The sequence below is a fragment of the Mustela nigripes genome, chromosome 4, assembly GCF_022355385.1.
Source record: "Mustela nigripes isolate SB6536 chromosome 4, MUSNIG.SB6536, whole genome shotgun sequence".
Taxonomy (NCBI): domain Eukaryota; kingdom Metazoa; phylum Chordata; class Mammalia; order Carnivora; family Mustelidae; genus Mustela; species Mustela nigripes.
In genome coordinates, this window is record NC_081560.1 from 17518772 (window position 1) to 17533277 (window position 14506).

Below are 14506 nucleotides of genomic sequence, written 5' to 3' on the forward strand. Positions count from 1 at the left end.
TTTGGAGGGCACTGGGGCCCCTCTGTCTCACCTGCCTCAGGTAGAGATGCCCCTGCCTGCCGGATATAACACCCGGCAAATGCCAGCCGGGACTGCTGGTGCTCATAAAAATCCCTCTGCTCTAGAGGCAGACCCCTGGCAGGTGCTTTTGGAACTGCCCGTTCCCTCTCCAGAAAGAGGGTCAGTTCTTTAAGAAATTCCAAGTCTGGCACAGGGGACTTCAAATTCACCTTCTATGTCCCCTCTGTTTCAAGTGTTCTGCGAATCCGAAAGTAATCTGGCTTCAAACAGTCCCTACCACCTGCTTTCTTCGTCCTACAGATGGTCCTGGGTCTGCCCCAGCCATTTAGTGTTCTGTGGGCCCCTCCCCGACAAAGCTTGGCGAGGCACCCCGAAGCGCTACCTCGGAGAGACTCCAGGTCCCCAGGATGTGACCCAGCCACCCAGAGCCTCACAGGAGTGGTTCTCCCTCTTGGATCTGTGATCAGTCCGGAAAACATACATTAACAGTTGGAGAACAGTCTGTCTGCTAAGCCCACCTCCTGTTTGTGGTGCAAGGGGGCTGGGCAGCTAGATGATCACCTTCCAGGCTTGCGCTCAGTAGGGGAAGGGGGTGGTGGAAAGCGCTCCTGGGGTAGCCGGTGAAGCCTACGAAGCAGGCTCACTGTTGTACCTCCTGACCGCATGGCTGGTTTGCTCGCCGTAATAGCACAGAACGAGCGTGGGGAAAACACGTGGGGCTCCCACACCGGACGCTCCCCCATGGAAACAGAGGGGAACAGCTACCTCCTTCCTATCGCTTCCTCCTGCCTTTCTTCCCCTTCATTCAGAAAAATTGCCCTTTCCCTGTTCTGTGTGCCTCCCAGAGAGTTGCCGGGGGCAGGACCCAGCCTCTCCCCAAGTCCGGGCTGGCTGCCCGTGGGGATGGACATGCTGATCAGATCTTGTCCCCTTGGAATTTGACTTCTGAGTGATGGCACGAGGAAGAGAAGGTGTGTGGAGTCACTGATAGTCCTACCTTGAGAGAGAAAGTCCCAGGATTTCCGTCCCCAGAGTCACTCTTGCTACCCTTCCCAGTGCCTGCTTGTTCAAATCTTCACTCCCTGAGACACCAGTGGATTTCAAATATTACCCCTTTTAAGTTGGTCAGTGGCAGTTTCTGTTGCTTGAGCCTAAGAAAGCTAACTCACAGTTTCTGGTTTACACTCATCAGGCATCTAGTGATTTCCCAGATTCTCAAATGGCCATGAAGCAAGAGGGTGAGTCATGGGTCTCCGAGAAGGACTCTGGAATATTGTCCCTTGGGTACATGGGTCCCAAGGTGGCACAGAAGGCTGACAACTGGTGCTCAGAATCAGGTGAGAGGTCAGTTGGGGCACTCCAACAGACAGCTTCAAGGTGAGGGTTGTCTGTACGTGTAGGACCTCTCATGGCAGACGTGTCTCTGCATGAAAATCCATTAGTCCTGCACTGGTCCCTTTTGTCCAGACTACTGAAGCTCACCCTCCTCTCATAGCCTCCCCCTTGGCCCAGCCTGGGGAAACACAGTGCACAATCAGAAGAACAGGAATTACAGAGACACCAGAGCTGGCTGGCTGACCGCCTGACGCTATTAGAGTAGTGGTTTTCAGCCCTACTCTTCATAAGCTGGTTCCGATCTCAGTTCCGTGGTTGGCAGCCTCCAGGTCAGTTCTGTCCCATCGAGGTGTCCAGTCCCGGCTCCCGGATCCCCGCTGTTTGTCCAAGAGTGGTTGGGACACTGAAAGACAAAGATAAGCAGGAACATGTAGAGAAAAGGGTTTTATTATGACTTCTGGTAACTGGCCCTGAAATCCTGCTGTTGTTTACAGGAGCGAACTCAAAGAAAAGTTGGTAATATGTGGAACTCTGGAAGAGAAAGGCAGGATTCCACTGAAAAGGAAGAAATAATATGTTTTTTAAATTATTTATTTATTTGACAAAGAGAGACACAGAGTGAGAGAGAGGGAACACAAGCCATGGGAGCGGGAGAGGGAGAAGCTGCTCCTGATGTGGGGCTCGATCCCAGGACCAGACCTGACCAGGACCCTGGGATCATGACCTGAGCTGAAGACAGCAGCTTAACAACGGAGCCACCCAGGAGCCCTGGAAATAGGGTTTTTAAAAAAGTAGTTAGGTATACTCTGTTTAAATGACTTATTCAAATCATACTTACATTGCATAATTAAAGGTGAAAACTTATATGCTGAAGACTTTCGAAGTTGAATGATTAAAAATCAACTTTTTGGATCAGTGTTCTACAGCAGGAGCCCACAAATTTTTCTGTGAAGAGCCAGGTAGCAGATTGTTTTAGACTTTGCAGGCTGTCACAACTATTCAACTCTGCCATTGTGACACAAAAGCAGCTTTTGAGAGCATCTGAGCGAATGGGCAGCGATATGTTCCAATACAACTGTTTACATAAATAGGCAATGGGCAAGACTTGGCCTGAGTCACAGTTTGCCAATCCCTGTTTTGTAAACTGAGAATCAATTAAGCATGAGCGTGGGAATTATTTAGACCATGAAGTCATAAATCAAAAGCCATAATCCACTGGAGGTGGCTTTCCCAAGCTGAACGTACCAAATTTGAAGTAAATATTTTGCGAATCCAAGCCTAAAAGTTTACAACTCCAAAATTTCCAGTTAAAAAAAAAAAAAAGTCGGGTTTCAGTAAAGCTGTAGAAAACCCATCGTCCATGGTGAAGTTTGGCTTCTTGACCTTTCAGATCAAGAGTATATGAAATTAGGTATTCACGTGAGTAAAGCATCTCATAGACAAGTAGCCTTGAAATTGCTTTACTAATGCTCTCTTGGATTAGTTTTGCCACATTTTAGGCAATCAATTCTGTTGTGTAAAAATATGTTGAGGCTGTTAGCATTAGGATAGATGTTTAAGTTATTTTTAATGATCTTGAAATTAAACAATCGTTGTTAGTTGAAGATTTAAAAATTAACAAATCTTGTGCAAGTAATTCTAGAAAAAGAACTGGTCTGTGACTGGAAGGGTTAAGTTTGTGATTGTTTTCTTGTTTTCAAATGACAGAAAACCCAAATCAGATTGGTTTAAACCAAAAGAGAAGTTGCTAGCAGAGGTGTGTGGCTTAATATATAGATTCAATATCACTGGGACCCAGTCTCTCTCCATCTTAGCTCTGTTCTCCATGTCGGCTTCCTTTGTAGGTTCTATAAAGTCATGAGATGGCTGCCAACACCTAGAGAGAAACATCTTTTAGGTTCCAGACCGGTGAAAAAGAGAACACCTCTCTTCCCAAAGTCCCAGTAAGTCTCACACCTCTCATTGACTCTAGCTGGGTCCCACACCCCTGGCTAGCCCAAGACTGTGGCCAGGGATTTGCAAGGCTCCCAAATGGCCCTCACCCTCAACCAGGTAGCCACAGGGCAGAGGAAACTCTGCTTGAAGCATGTGGTCTGCTTGCTGTGGATCACAACGGTTCACTGAGGAAAATGAGGGAAGGCTAGATGGGATCCAAATGGCAAAACCAAGAGCTACACCTTTAGTTTTTTGTTTTTTTTTTTTTTTTTTTTTTAATCTTCTTTTGAGAAACTTCATTGGCCTCCTTCATTCTTAGTGTCAGGTGTGATTTGCCTTACAGCTGTCTCTTAGCATATTCCTTCCTACCATAGCGAACTTCTAATTTATCTGTAGTGGTGCAAGTGTCCAGGTCAAGCCTTCCTGTATAGCCTACTCCACATACAAAATGGTGCATCCAGTTGGGACCACCGTGCATTATCTATGGAGAGGCCCAGTGCTTTTCTCCTTCCAAAGTACCTGGGGCCGGAGGAGCTGCTTCAAATTTGGAATTAGATGTTTAGATGTGAAAATGTAATGGAAGAGTTTTTAATCCTTCATGTGTCTGGGGAAAGATCATGGGTTCCCAGAGAAGCCCTATATTCTTAAATTCCTCTCATTGTCTGAGCTAATTATTAGAACTTGATTTCCCTAACTTGAAACACAAGGGTTATAAATAATTATGTGTAAATGTGCTGTGTATGGAGACCCTCAAGCTGGTGTGTGTATGGGTTGGCAGGATGGTTCCAGCGGGTGAGGGAGAGAAAGGCCACCAGCTGTGGCAGCTGAGATTGTGGAAGAGTTGTGTAATACCAGTCACTTTTGGGTAAGAGATGGCAGCAGAAGCCAGGCCAGGCCAATGATGAGTGCAGGGATCATGGTCTATGGGAGTGACTTCTAAGGGGTGGAAGGTAGAAGAAACGGAGAGTGATGGCTTGGCTCCTCGTTTGAGCTACTGAGGCGGGTGAGGACTACATGGGCAGCAGAAGTGGTCACAAGCTAAAGCACTTATCAAGGAACCATATGAGACAAGTGTGTCAGGCCCAGAGGAGAAGACTTAAGGAGTGAGGAATATTCTGGAACATATTGTATGGGCAGCCAAACAAAGTGGATAACAGGAAACCATCTTTCTCTTTCACCTCAGCCGATGAGCTAAACATTTTACCTCGTACCATGGGGGAGTTTAACTGTATGCCTAAACAAGCAGCAGGGAGAGGCATAGCCAAGAAAGGTAAGACCTTCAATGTGGGGGAGGATGGAGTCTTTGAGAAGTCAACTTTTTCGATGTTATCCCAGAAGGTGACAGGGAAAAGAGATGTCTGACATGAGCCAAATTTTGTCTCTGTGCCCAGATCTGTGAGGGTAGGGGTTGTGGTGGGGCAGCAAAGGCACCCCCTCCAACTCTGCCCCACACCCATTGGGCCTTCCTGGAGCAACAAAGCCCTGGCTGCTCACTGCAGAGGTCCATGTGAACAGTGGCACGTGATGTCTGTCTTCACCTCATAACTTGCCGAGTTGGGAACTGGGCATTTAGTGTGTTCAACGGAGGTGGGAACCCATGCCACCCATGCTCAAGCTGAGCAGTCTCACTTTCACCACTGAGGTGAACTCGGGGCTCCTCAGTCTCCCCTGGAGCCTCATCCTTTACTTCTTCAGACCCAGAGGCCATGTTTCCGTGAGGATCTTCTTGGCCTCTGCAGGCTGTGGAACAAGACTATCTGGCCTTGAATCTCAGCTCCTACATCGGTTATGAACCTTGAATGAGGAGCTTAACAGGGCCATCAACATCTCGATTTCTTAATCCGTGAAAGAAGAATGTGAATGCTAATTTGTGGTGAGTTATGTAAGGCAATACAAAAAAAAGGTGTAACACAATGGACATAGCTGAGTATTCGGTAAGGTCAGCTCCTTACCGCCAGCTTTCCTGTTATAGCCCGAATCAGGTCTCTCCTGTTCCTTGTCAAACATCTCATTTTTGTATTTTTCCAAGGTGGTTCCTTGGACCAAGTCCCACCGATGCATGTGTGCATCCCATCGTGTGTTTCCTGAACCTTAGAATCGAGTGCCGCCATTCCAGAACATTCCACCACCAGGAGTAGCTGGCACTTGGGTGGCTTTGGGCTTCACAGAGTGGGCGGGGCGGGGGGTGGTTTATTCAGAGTTTTTGAGGAGGATCCTGTGCAGAGTAAGGGCAGGCGTACACTTTCCCGGACTTCTCTCTCTGAGAGGTGGGTTATTAGACGTTTCCGGGTGTTAGGGAGACAGACACATAAGCATTAGAAGCATTTTTTTCTCAGGTTCTCCCCGAGGGCTTCGCTCCACCAATGCACCTTGACAGTTTCTCCCAGATCGACAGCAATATCCTTTGTCTCATGATGACTCCATGACGGCATCTCAGAGCCCAGGCTGGTCGGACTCTCTCTTCGTTGCTTGCCTTTCCAGCTCAACTCATTGTAAAGAATCAGCTTTTAAAGATTGCAAAGCCTGTGCGTGCCGCCCAGGGCCTCACCCTCACCCCCCTCTTTTCTCTGCGCGCTGGAATCAGGCTTCCAGAAAGTACTCTTGTGCCACTCCCAAAAGGCTGCACCTGATTTATATCCGTAGCGTCATAGAGGATCATTAACTTCTCTACACTTTCTCAAACTTATTAAATTATGAAACATGTGCTGCACCTGAGTGCACCTTGGTCTCCCGTGGTGATTGGAGGGGTGAGGAGAGACGTCTGGAAGCCCCACCCTCCCCAGAGCCAGCCCAGCCCAGGATCCCTCTCTCTCTCTCTCCCTTTTGGCAGACAGTGAAGACGTTAATCTCTTTCAGCGGAAGCAGGTTCCCTTCGTTTCTGTCCTGAGAGGAGGCCTAACAGGAGCGGACCCCAGGTCACCATGAGCTCTGCCATCACCGGCTGGGAGCACCCCGACCCTCTGGTGAGTGCTGCTGAAAGAGAGGGAAAGAGAAGAGAGGAACAGGCAGAACGGAGGAAGGGCATGGAAGTGGGGTCCCGGCTGGGGGTCCCGGCGCCCTAATTCACTATTCATGCTCAGGACGTGTGGCTTACGTTCGAGGCAAGATTTTAGATTATTAGACTGGTGTGCAGCTGCCCTCCAGATCCCCCCATCATGAGGCCAAGACTCCTCCCTGAGCACGAAACCCGGTGAGTGCATTCTCAAGCAGGGAGGAAGCGCTGGAAGGTTCTTTGAGTTTTGCCTTTATTCACAGTTGGTCTCTGCTGAATCTAAATGTCTAAATATTTGCTTTCTGGGCTCCTCCGTGTTATGATTTCTCTGATCAGAAGGACTTTCTAAAACAAAGCAAAGGGAAAGAGAGAGGGCATCAGAGAATGAGACAGAGAACCAATATTTACCAAAGCACCAGTACCCCCCGGCCACTCTCTGTGTTTTATTTTCTTCCTTCCAAGCCAACGAAGCAGGTGCTTCTGTTCCTGGATTAGGAACCTGAGGCCCAGAGAAGTCACAGTGACACCTCTGGAGGCTTCTCCGGCGAATCCTTGAGCCCCGGCCCCACCACCTTCCCAACCCATTATTGAGCACCTGCAAGGAGCAGGATAAACGGAGTGAAAGAGTGAAGACACTCTTGTTTGAGCCACTGCTCCGCAACAGGTGGCAAGAGCTCCTCTGCGTCAGGGCCGGACAGCAGCCCCGGGTGCCTGGGGGCTGAGTGTCCCCCGCAAACCCGGGCCGGATCCCCGCAGTGGTCCTTGGAGGCTACCCACAGGGAAGAGGCCCCTCAGCTGTCTCTTCCAGGAACTCTTGGGAGGCCCTTCAGACATCTCTCCGCTTATCTCTTCAGAATTCTTTCTGCCCCTACTGTCATGGAAACAGAATGAAATCAAAGCAAACAACCATCGTGGGAAATCAGAGACTTCCATGCCGCGGTTCACCTGCGGCCACGGGAGCGGGGCGGGTCTGGGCCGGCACCCACCCTCTTTCCAGCGGTCCGTCTTCTCTTCGTCTGCGGCCACACTCTTCGGGGATGTGTCTGGTTTCGCTTGCCTGTTGCCCTGCTAGAAACTTTGAGGGACATTAAGGAGGGGGAGACAGCTTCCTGACCCTGAAAACTTATGGCCTAGCTAGGGGAGCGCAGGACATGCAGAAATGCTTCTGGTCCAAGAGAGAGGACGGTGAATTATGCAACAGAGAGGCAGAGCATGCTGGGAGGTGCGGGGAGAAAAGTCCTGTGGGTGCGGGGAGGTCCGCAGAAGTGATGGGGAGGAGGTGTTGAGCTCTTGCAAGTGGGAAGGGGAAGCAGGGGACTCCAAGGGGGCCCCAGGGGGAGCTAAGATGCTGACGCAGGATAACAGAGGCCACATTTGGAGAAAACTAGACAACCCCATTGGCTAGCGCCGGGTGCATGGGAGTGTTAGCCAACAAACCTAGAGGGCCAGGCCGGTGACCAGAAGCTGTGGGGGCTGTGAGGGGAGTCAGTGGGGCAAGGGACCCCTCTTCCTCCCGGGAACCCCACTGCTGTCCCTGCACCTGAGTCTCCCCCTGCCTCGCCTGTCTGCCCCAGGCCATTGGGCGCTGCTCCCACTTACACGGGCACGCTGCTTCCACTCGTTCGGTCCACACTGAGCACAGGTGTTGGCTGCTGTCGAAGCCGGGCCACATGGAGGACTAAGGCCTAATCAGCGCATTCTAGGACCTTCCAGCCCCGCAACAAAGATGGGTGTCGTCTGTTGGGGTAACTGCACCCTGAGGAGAGCTTTGGCAGGTGTAGACACAGGGCCACGGGAGCGCCTCTGAGGGCAGCTCCAGCATTCTGGGGCCAGGATCCCCAGCTACCTGTCTGGAAGGGAGATCTGCTCCATTTTCTGACCTTGGAGTTGGCCCCCCCCCTCCTTTTCCACAAAGCGGCAGCTGTGCAGACGGGCCTCAGGCAAAGCAGCCTGTCCCCTCTCGGGACTCCAGACTCCAGACTGAACATGCGGGCCCTGCTGATGTACAATGTGGAAAATACTGGTCTTTTTTTTTTTTTTTTTTTTAAAGATTTTATTTATTTGACAGAGAGAGAGATCACAAGTAGGCAAAGAGACAGGCAGAGAGAGAGGGGGAAGGCAGGCTCCCCGCCAAACAGAGAGCCCGATGTGGGGCTCGATCCCAGGACTCTGGGATCATGACCTGAGCCGAAGGCAGAGGCTTATACCACTGAGCCACCCTGGTGCCCCAAAATACTGGTCTTTTGAGTCTGGACCTCGACATCTCAGACTGGCCAGCCATGATCCCTGTGCCACGGCCTCTTGCCCCTGGCAGGCCGTCCATCCCCCGAGATGAGACCAGAAAGTCCACTTGCTTCCTTCTAAAATGCATAGGTATGTCCCTCTCTTGTTCCCAGCAGAGGGCGGACGACGGGCTCAACTGTCACCATGATGGCCAAGGCGGGAAGAAGGCCAGGCAGGCCGGGAGCTCCAGCAGCAGCCAACCAACCTATAGCGTCCTGGATGTCCCACCGTGGTACCTCTGCATTCTCTTGGGCATCCAGGTAACACCACCCAGCAGGCATGGGGCCCAAGGAGGCTCTGCCTCAAAAGCCACACGCATGACACCGGGGCGGAATTGGTCAAGAACCACAGCTTCAGTTACTAATATTCTTGTCTTCCGCATTGTTGACCACTGGGGGAACGCCAAGCTCCTCGTGTCTCTCTCATTCTCATTCTCTCTCTCTCTCTCTCTCTCTCTCTCTCTCGGTGGGGGTGGGGGGATGGGCATGGGGGGTTGGAATTAGCAGAGGATCCTCCCTCATGCTGAGCGGATAGGTCACACCAAGGACACCAACTGCATCATTTTCACGAGACTCATTTCAATTTATATGATTCGCAACAATTAAAAAAATGTGATGAGCAGAGCTTGGGGAATTTGGGGAGACAAGCATAGTCAAACACTTGTGTTTGAACATACCAGATGCAGCCTTCCCAGATGACCACTGGTGGTTTCTATCAACGTGTAAATCATGTGCCCTTTAACCCAGTCCCCAGCATTTAAGAATTTCTCTGTGGGTGTGAGGGCAAGACCTGTTAAGAAAAGTACAGAGATGGTCTTGTAACGTTATTGGTGCTGGTAATATCAAACCCCACAACAAACAAATAAGCAAAACCCTAGAAACAACCCAATTATCCTTCAAAGGGAATGGGTCGAGCAAATTGTGACACATTCGAGCAGGTGACTTTTGTATGCAGCTGTTAAAAAAAGATACATTTATCATGCAGTTAGGGAATATTCCCCAATGTGTAGATTGCTTTGGGTAGTATAGACATTTTAATGATAATCTCTTCTTCCTATCTACGAGCATGGAACGTCTTTCCATTTCTCTGTGTCCTCTCCAATTTCTTTTATCACTGTTTTATAGTTTTCAGAATATAGGTCTTTCATCTCTTTGGGTTTATTCCTAGGTATTTTATTACTTTTGGTGCAATTGAAAATGAGACTGTTTTCTCAATTTCTCTTTGTGCTGTTTCACTATTGGTGTACAGAAATGCAACGGGTTTCTGTGTGTTAATTTTGTATCCTGTGACTCTACCAAATTGGTTTATCAGTTCTACTAGTTTTTTTGATGGTCTTTTGGGTTTTCATGGTATCATGTCATCTGCTAAGAGTACAAGTTTGACTTCTTCCTTAGCAATTTGGATGCCTGTTATTTTTTTGTTGTCTGGTTGCTGTGGCTGGGACTTCCAGTACTATGTTGAAAGAAAGTGGTGAAAGTGAACATCCTTGTCTTGTTCCTGACCTTACAGGAAATGCTCTCTGTGTTTCCCCACTGAAGATGATATTAGCTGTGGGTTTTTCATATGAGGTATGTTCCCTCTAAAGGTCCTTTGCTGAGGGTTGTTGTTCTTTTTAAATCATGAATGGATGTTGTACTTTGTCAAATGCTTTTCTGCATCCACTGAAATGATCATATGGTTCTTACCCTTTCTCTGACTTATTCCTTTCCTCTTTATCCTTTCTCTTGTCCTTTCAATGTGATGTATCACATTGATTGATTTGGGAATACTGAACCACCATTGCATCCCAAGAATAAATCCCACTTGATCACGGCGAATGATTTTTTTTAATGTATTCTTGAAATCAGTTTCCTAGTATTTTATTGAGGATTTTTGCATCTATGTTCATCAGGGATATTGGTCTATAGTTCTCCTTTTTAGTGGTGTCTTTATCTTGTTTTGGTATCAGGATAATGCTGACCTCAGAGAATGAATGTGGAAGTTCTCTTTCCTTTTCAATTTTTCAAATAGTTAAAGAATAACAGGTATTAACTCTTCTTTAAATGTTTGTTAAAATTCACCTGTGAAGCCACCTGACCCTGGACTTTTTGTTTGTTGGGAGTTTTTTGCTTATTGATTCAATTTCTTTCCTGGTTATCAGACTGTTCAAATTTTCTGTTTCTTCCAGTTTCAGTTTTGGTATTTTGTGTTTCCAGAAACATATCCATTTCTCCCAGGTTGTCCAATTTGTTGGCAGAGAGTTTTTCATGATACTCTGTTGCAATTGTTTGTCTTTCTGTGGTGTTAGCTGTTATTTGTCCTCTTTCATTTGTGACTTTATTTATTTTTTCATTTTTGATAAATCTGGCCTGAGGTGTATCAATTATATTGATTTTCTTTTTTTCCAAAGAACCAGCTCCTGGTTTCATCGACCTGTTCTATTGAGTTTTTTGTTTGTTTGTTTGTTTTTAGTTTTTCATTTATTTCTGCTCTAATCTTTATTATCTCATTTTTTTCCCTGCTGGTTTTAGGTTTTGTTTGTTGTTGTTTTTTTTTCTAGCCCCTTTAGGGATAAGGTTAGATTATGTATTTGAGATTCTTCTTGCTTCTTGATCTAGGTCTCTATTGCTGCAACCCTTCCTCTTAGAACTGCTTTTGCTGAATCCTAAAGTTTTGGATTGTTGTGCTTTCATTTTCTTTTGTTTCCATGTACTTCTTTTTTCTTCTTTTATTTCCTGGTTAACCCATTCACTGTTTAGTAGCATATTACTTAACCTCCATGTGTTTGTGATATTTCTAGATTGTTTTCTGGTGGTTGGCTTCTAGTTTCATAGTGTTATGGTCAGAAAAGGTGCATGGTAGGACTTTGGTCTTCTTGAATTTCTTGAGGCTTGTTTTGTGGGCTGATACATAATCTATTCTAGAGAATATTCTATGTGCACTTGAAAAGAATGTGTATTCTGCTGTTTTAGGATGAAATGTTCTGAATATATCTGTTAAATCCATCTGTTCCAGTGTGTCATTGAAAGCCACTGTTTCCTTGTTGATTTTCTGTTTAGATGATCTATCTATGGATGTAAGTGGGATGTTAAAGTCCCCTACTATTAATGTATTACTATTGATTAGTTCCTTTATGTTTGTTATTAGCTGTTTAAATGTGTTTGGGTGCTCCCATATTGGGTGCATAAATATTTACAATTGTTATATCTTCTTGTTGGATTGTCTCTTTTATTATTATATAGTGTCCTTTGTCTCTTTGTCTTGAAGTCAATTTTGTCTGAAATAAGTATTGCTACTTGGCTTTCTTTCTTTCTTTCTTTCTTTTTTAAGATTTATTTATTTATTTGAGAAAGAGAGAGAGAGCATGAGCAGAAGGAGGGACAGAGGGAAAGAATCCTCAAGCACACTCCCTGCTGAGGGTGAAGCCTGATGCAGGAATCTATCTTATAACTCTGAGATTGTGACCTGAGCCAAACCAAGAGTTGGATTCTTAACTGACTGAGCTGCCCAGGTGCCCTCCTCCTGTCTTTCTTTTGACATCCATTTGCATGATAACTACTTCTCCCTCACTTTCAATCTGCAGGTGTCTTTAGGTTTAAATGTGTCTCTTATAAGCAACATATAGATGACTCTTTTTTTTTTTTAATCCTTTCTGACACCCTATGCATTTTTATCGAAGTGTTTAGTTCATTTACATTCAAAGTAATTATTGATTGATCTCTGTTTACTGCCATTTTATTACTTGTTTTGTGGTTGTTTCTGAAGATTTTCTCTGATCCTTTCTTGTCTTTCTCTCTGTCATATTTTGCTGATTTTCTTTAGTGACATTTGGATTTATTTCTCTTTATTCTTTGCATGTTTATTAGTGGTTTTTGATATATGGTTGTCATTAGGTTTGTCTATAACCTCTTCTACAAATAGCAGTCTGTATTAAGTTGGTGGTCATTTAAGTCTAAACCCATTCTTTTCTCCTCTCCTCCCATGTGTTTTTTTTTTTTTAAGATTTTATTTATTTATTTGCCAGAGATCACAAGTAGGCAGAGAGGCAGGCAGAGAGAGAGAGAGGAGGAAGGAGGCTCCCTGCTGAGCAGAGAGCCCAATATGGGGCTCGATCCCAGGACCCTGGGATCATGACCTGAGCCGAAGGCAGAGGCCCCAACCCACTGAGCCACCCAGGCACCTCTCTCCTGCCATGTGTTAAGTATATGTTATTATATTTTATATTTTTGTGTGTATGTGAGTTCCTTGACTTATTTTTTATAGAAATATTCATTGTTACTGCTTTTGTGTTTCCTGCTTTTGTACTGTCACTTTTGGTCTCTCCTTTCCACTCAAAGTGTCTCCTTTAATATCTCTTGAGGGGCTGGTTTAGTCATGAACTCCCTTAGTTTTTGTTTGTCTGGGAAACGTTTTCTCTCTCCTTCTGTTTCTGAATGATGTTCTTGCTGGATAGGGAGAATTCTTTTTTTTTTTATCATGATAATATTTTAATATCATACTTAACTGCCCTACACTGCTCAGGAACCCCTGGAGTATTCTTGGCTGCAGATGTTTCCCATTCAGCACTTTGACCAAATCATGCCTCTCCCTTCTGGCTTGCCATGTTTCTGTTGAAAAATCTCCTACTAGCCTTCTGGGTCTTTCCTTGTAAGTTAATGACTTCTTTTGTCTCACTGCTTTTAAGATTTTTTCTTTATCACCATAGTTTGTGAGCTTAATTACACTGCATCTTGGTGTGGGTCTGCTTTTGTTGATGTTGTCAGGAGTTCTCTGTGCCTCCTGGATCTGGAGGTCTGTTTCCTTCCTCAGATTAGGAACATTTTCAGCTATCATTTCTTCAAATATATTTTCCGTCCCCTTTTATCTCTTCTTCTTCTTCTGGGACTCCTATAATACAAATGTTATTACATTGGATGGATTTACTGATTTCCCTAAGTCCATTCTTGTTTTGTGTAATTCTTTTTTCTCTTTTGTTCAGCTTGATTACTTTCCGTGACTCTGCCTTCGAGGCCGCTCATTTGTTCCTCTGTTTCTTCTATCCTGTTTTTCATCCCATCACGTCTGCCCTCATTTTGTTTACTGGGCCCTTATAGCTCTGCTGTGTTATTCCTGATCTCTGTGTTAAGGGTCTCACTCATGTCTTCCACTCTTTTCTTAAGTCTGGTGAGTATCGTTATGATCATTGCTTTAAATTCTCTGTCAAGCAGGTTACTTACATCTGTTTTGATTAGCTCTCTAGCCATGACCTTGTCCTGTTCTTTCATCTGAGATACGTTTCTCTGTCTCCCCATTTTGTCTGCCTCTCTGTGTCTGCTTCTATGTGTTAAGAAAGTTGGCTATGATTTTGGCTCTTGAAAGTAGTGATATGGGCACCTGGGTGACTCAGTTTTTAAGCGTCTGCCTTCAGCTCAGGTCATGATCCCAGAATTCTGGGATCAAGTCCTGCATCAGGCTCCTTGCTCCATCGGGAGTCTGCTTCTCCCTCTGACCTTCTCCGGTCTCATGCTCTCTCTTACTGTCTCTTTCTCTCAAATAAATAAGTAAAGTCTTTTAATTTTTTTTAAATAAATAAATAAATAAGAGAGTAGTGACTTTATGAAGACAAGGTCCTGAGTGTCTTGCAGGGCAGTGTCCCCTTCTCACCAAGACCTGGCCCTTCAGGGGAGGCTCCGGTGTGTTGCTAACACGTTGCTGTGGTGTCTGAGTCACTGCTCCTTTCAGCGCATCATCCGTGCTGCTGTTTGACTGTTGTGGGCTGTGCTTGCTCTCCGTGGTGTTAGTGGGACCCAGGCAGGCCAGCTCTGAAGGGGCAGCACCACCAGCTCCCTCGTTTTCAAAGAAGTCCTCCAAGCACGCTCCACAATCAGTTTGGACAGACCTGTCTCCTCTTTGCTCCAGATGTGGTATAAACTGCTGTGTTTTGTTTTCAAGATTTATTCATTTATTTATTTGAAAAAGAGA

General features: G+C 46.1%; 1 protein-coding gene across 3 annotated transcripts in view; it reads left to right on the forward strand.

The window, feature by feature from the left end:
- The first annotated feature begins 6105 nt into the window (after positions 1-6105).
- LOC132015675 (solute carrier family 23 member 2-like) overlaps positions 6106-14506 on the forward strand; it is a 48757-nt gene continuing 40356 nt past the window's right edge. Inside the window, exons 1-2 of one of the 3 annotated variants that reach the window (XM_059396354.1) lie at positions 6106-6254; positions 8680-8826. In XM_059396354.1, coding sequence (XP_059252337.1) covers positions 6213-6254; positions 8680-8826 — 189 coding nt within the window. In that variant the 5' untranslated portion in view covers positions 6106-6212. The remainder of the gene's footprint in view (positions 6255-8679; positions 8827-14506) is intronic. The other 2 variants (XM_059396352.1, XM_059396353.1) reach the window with 2 other exon arrangements.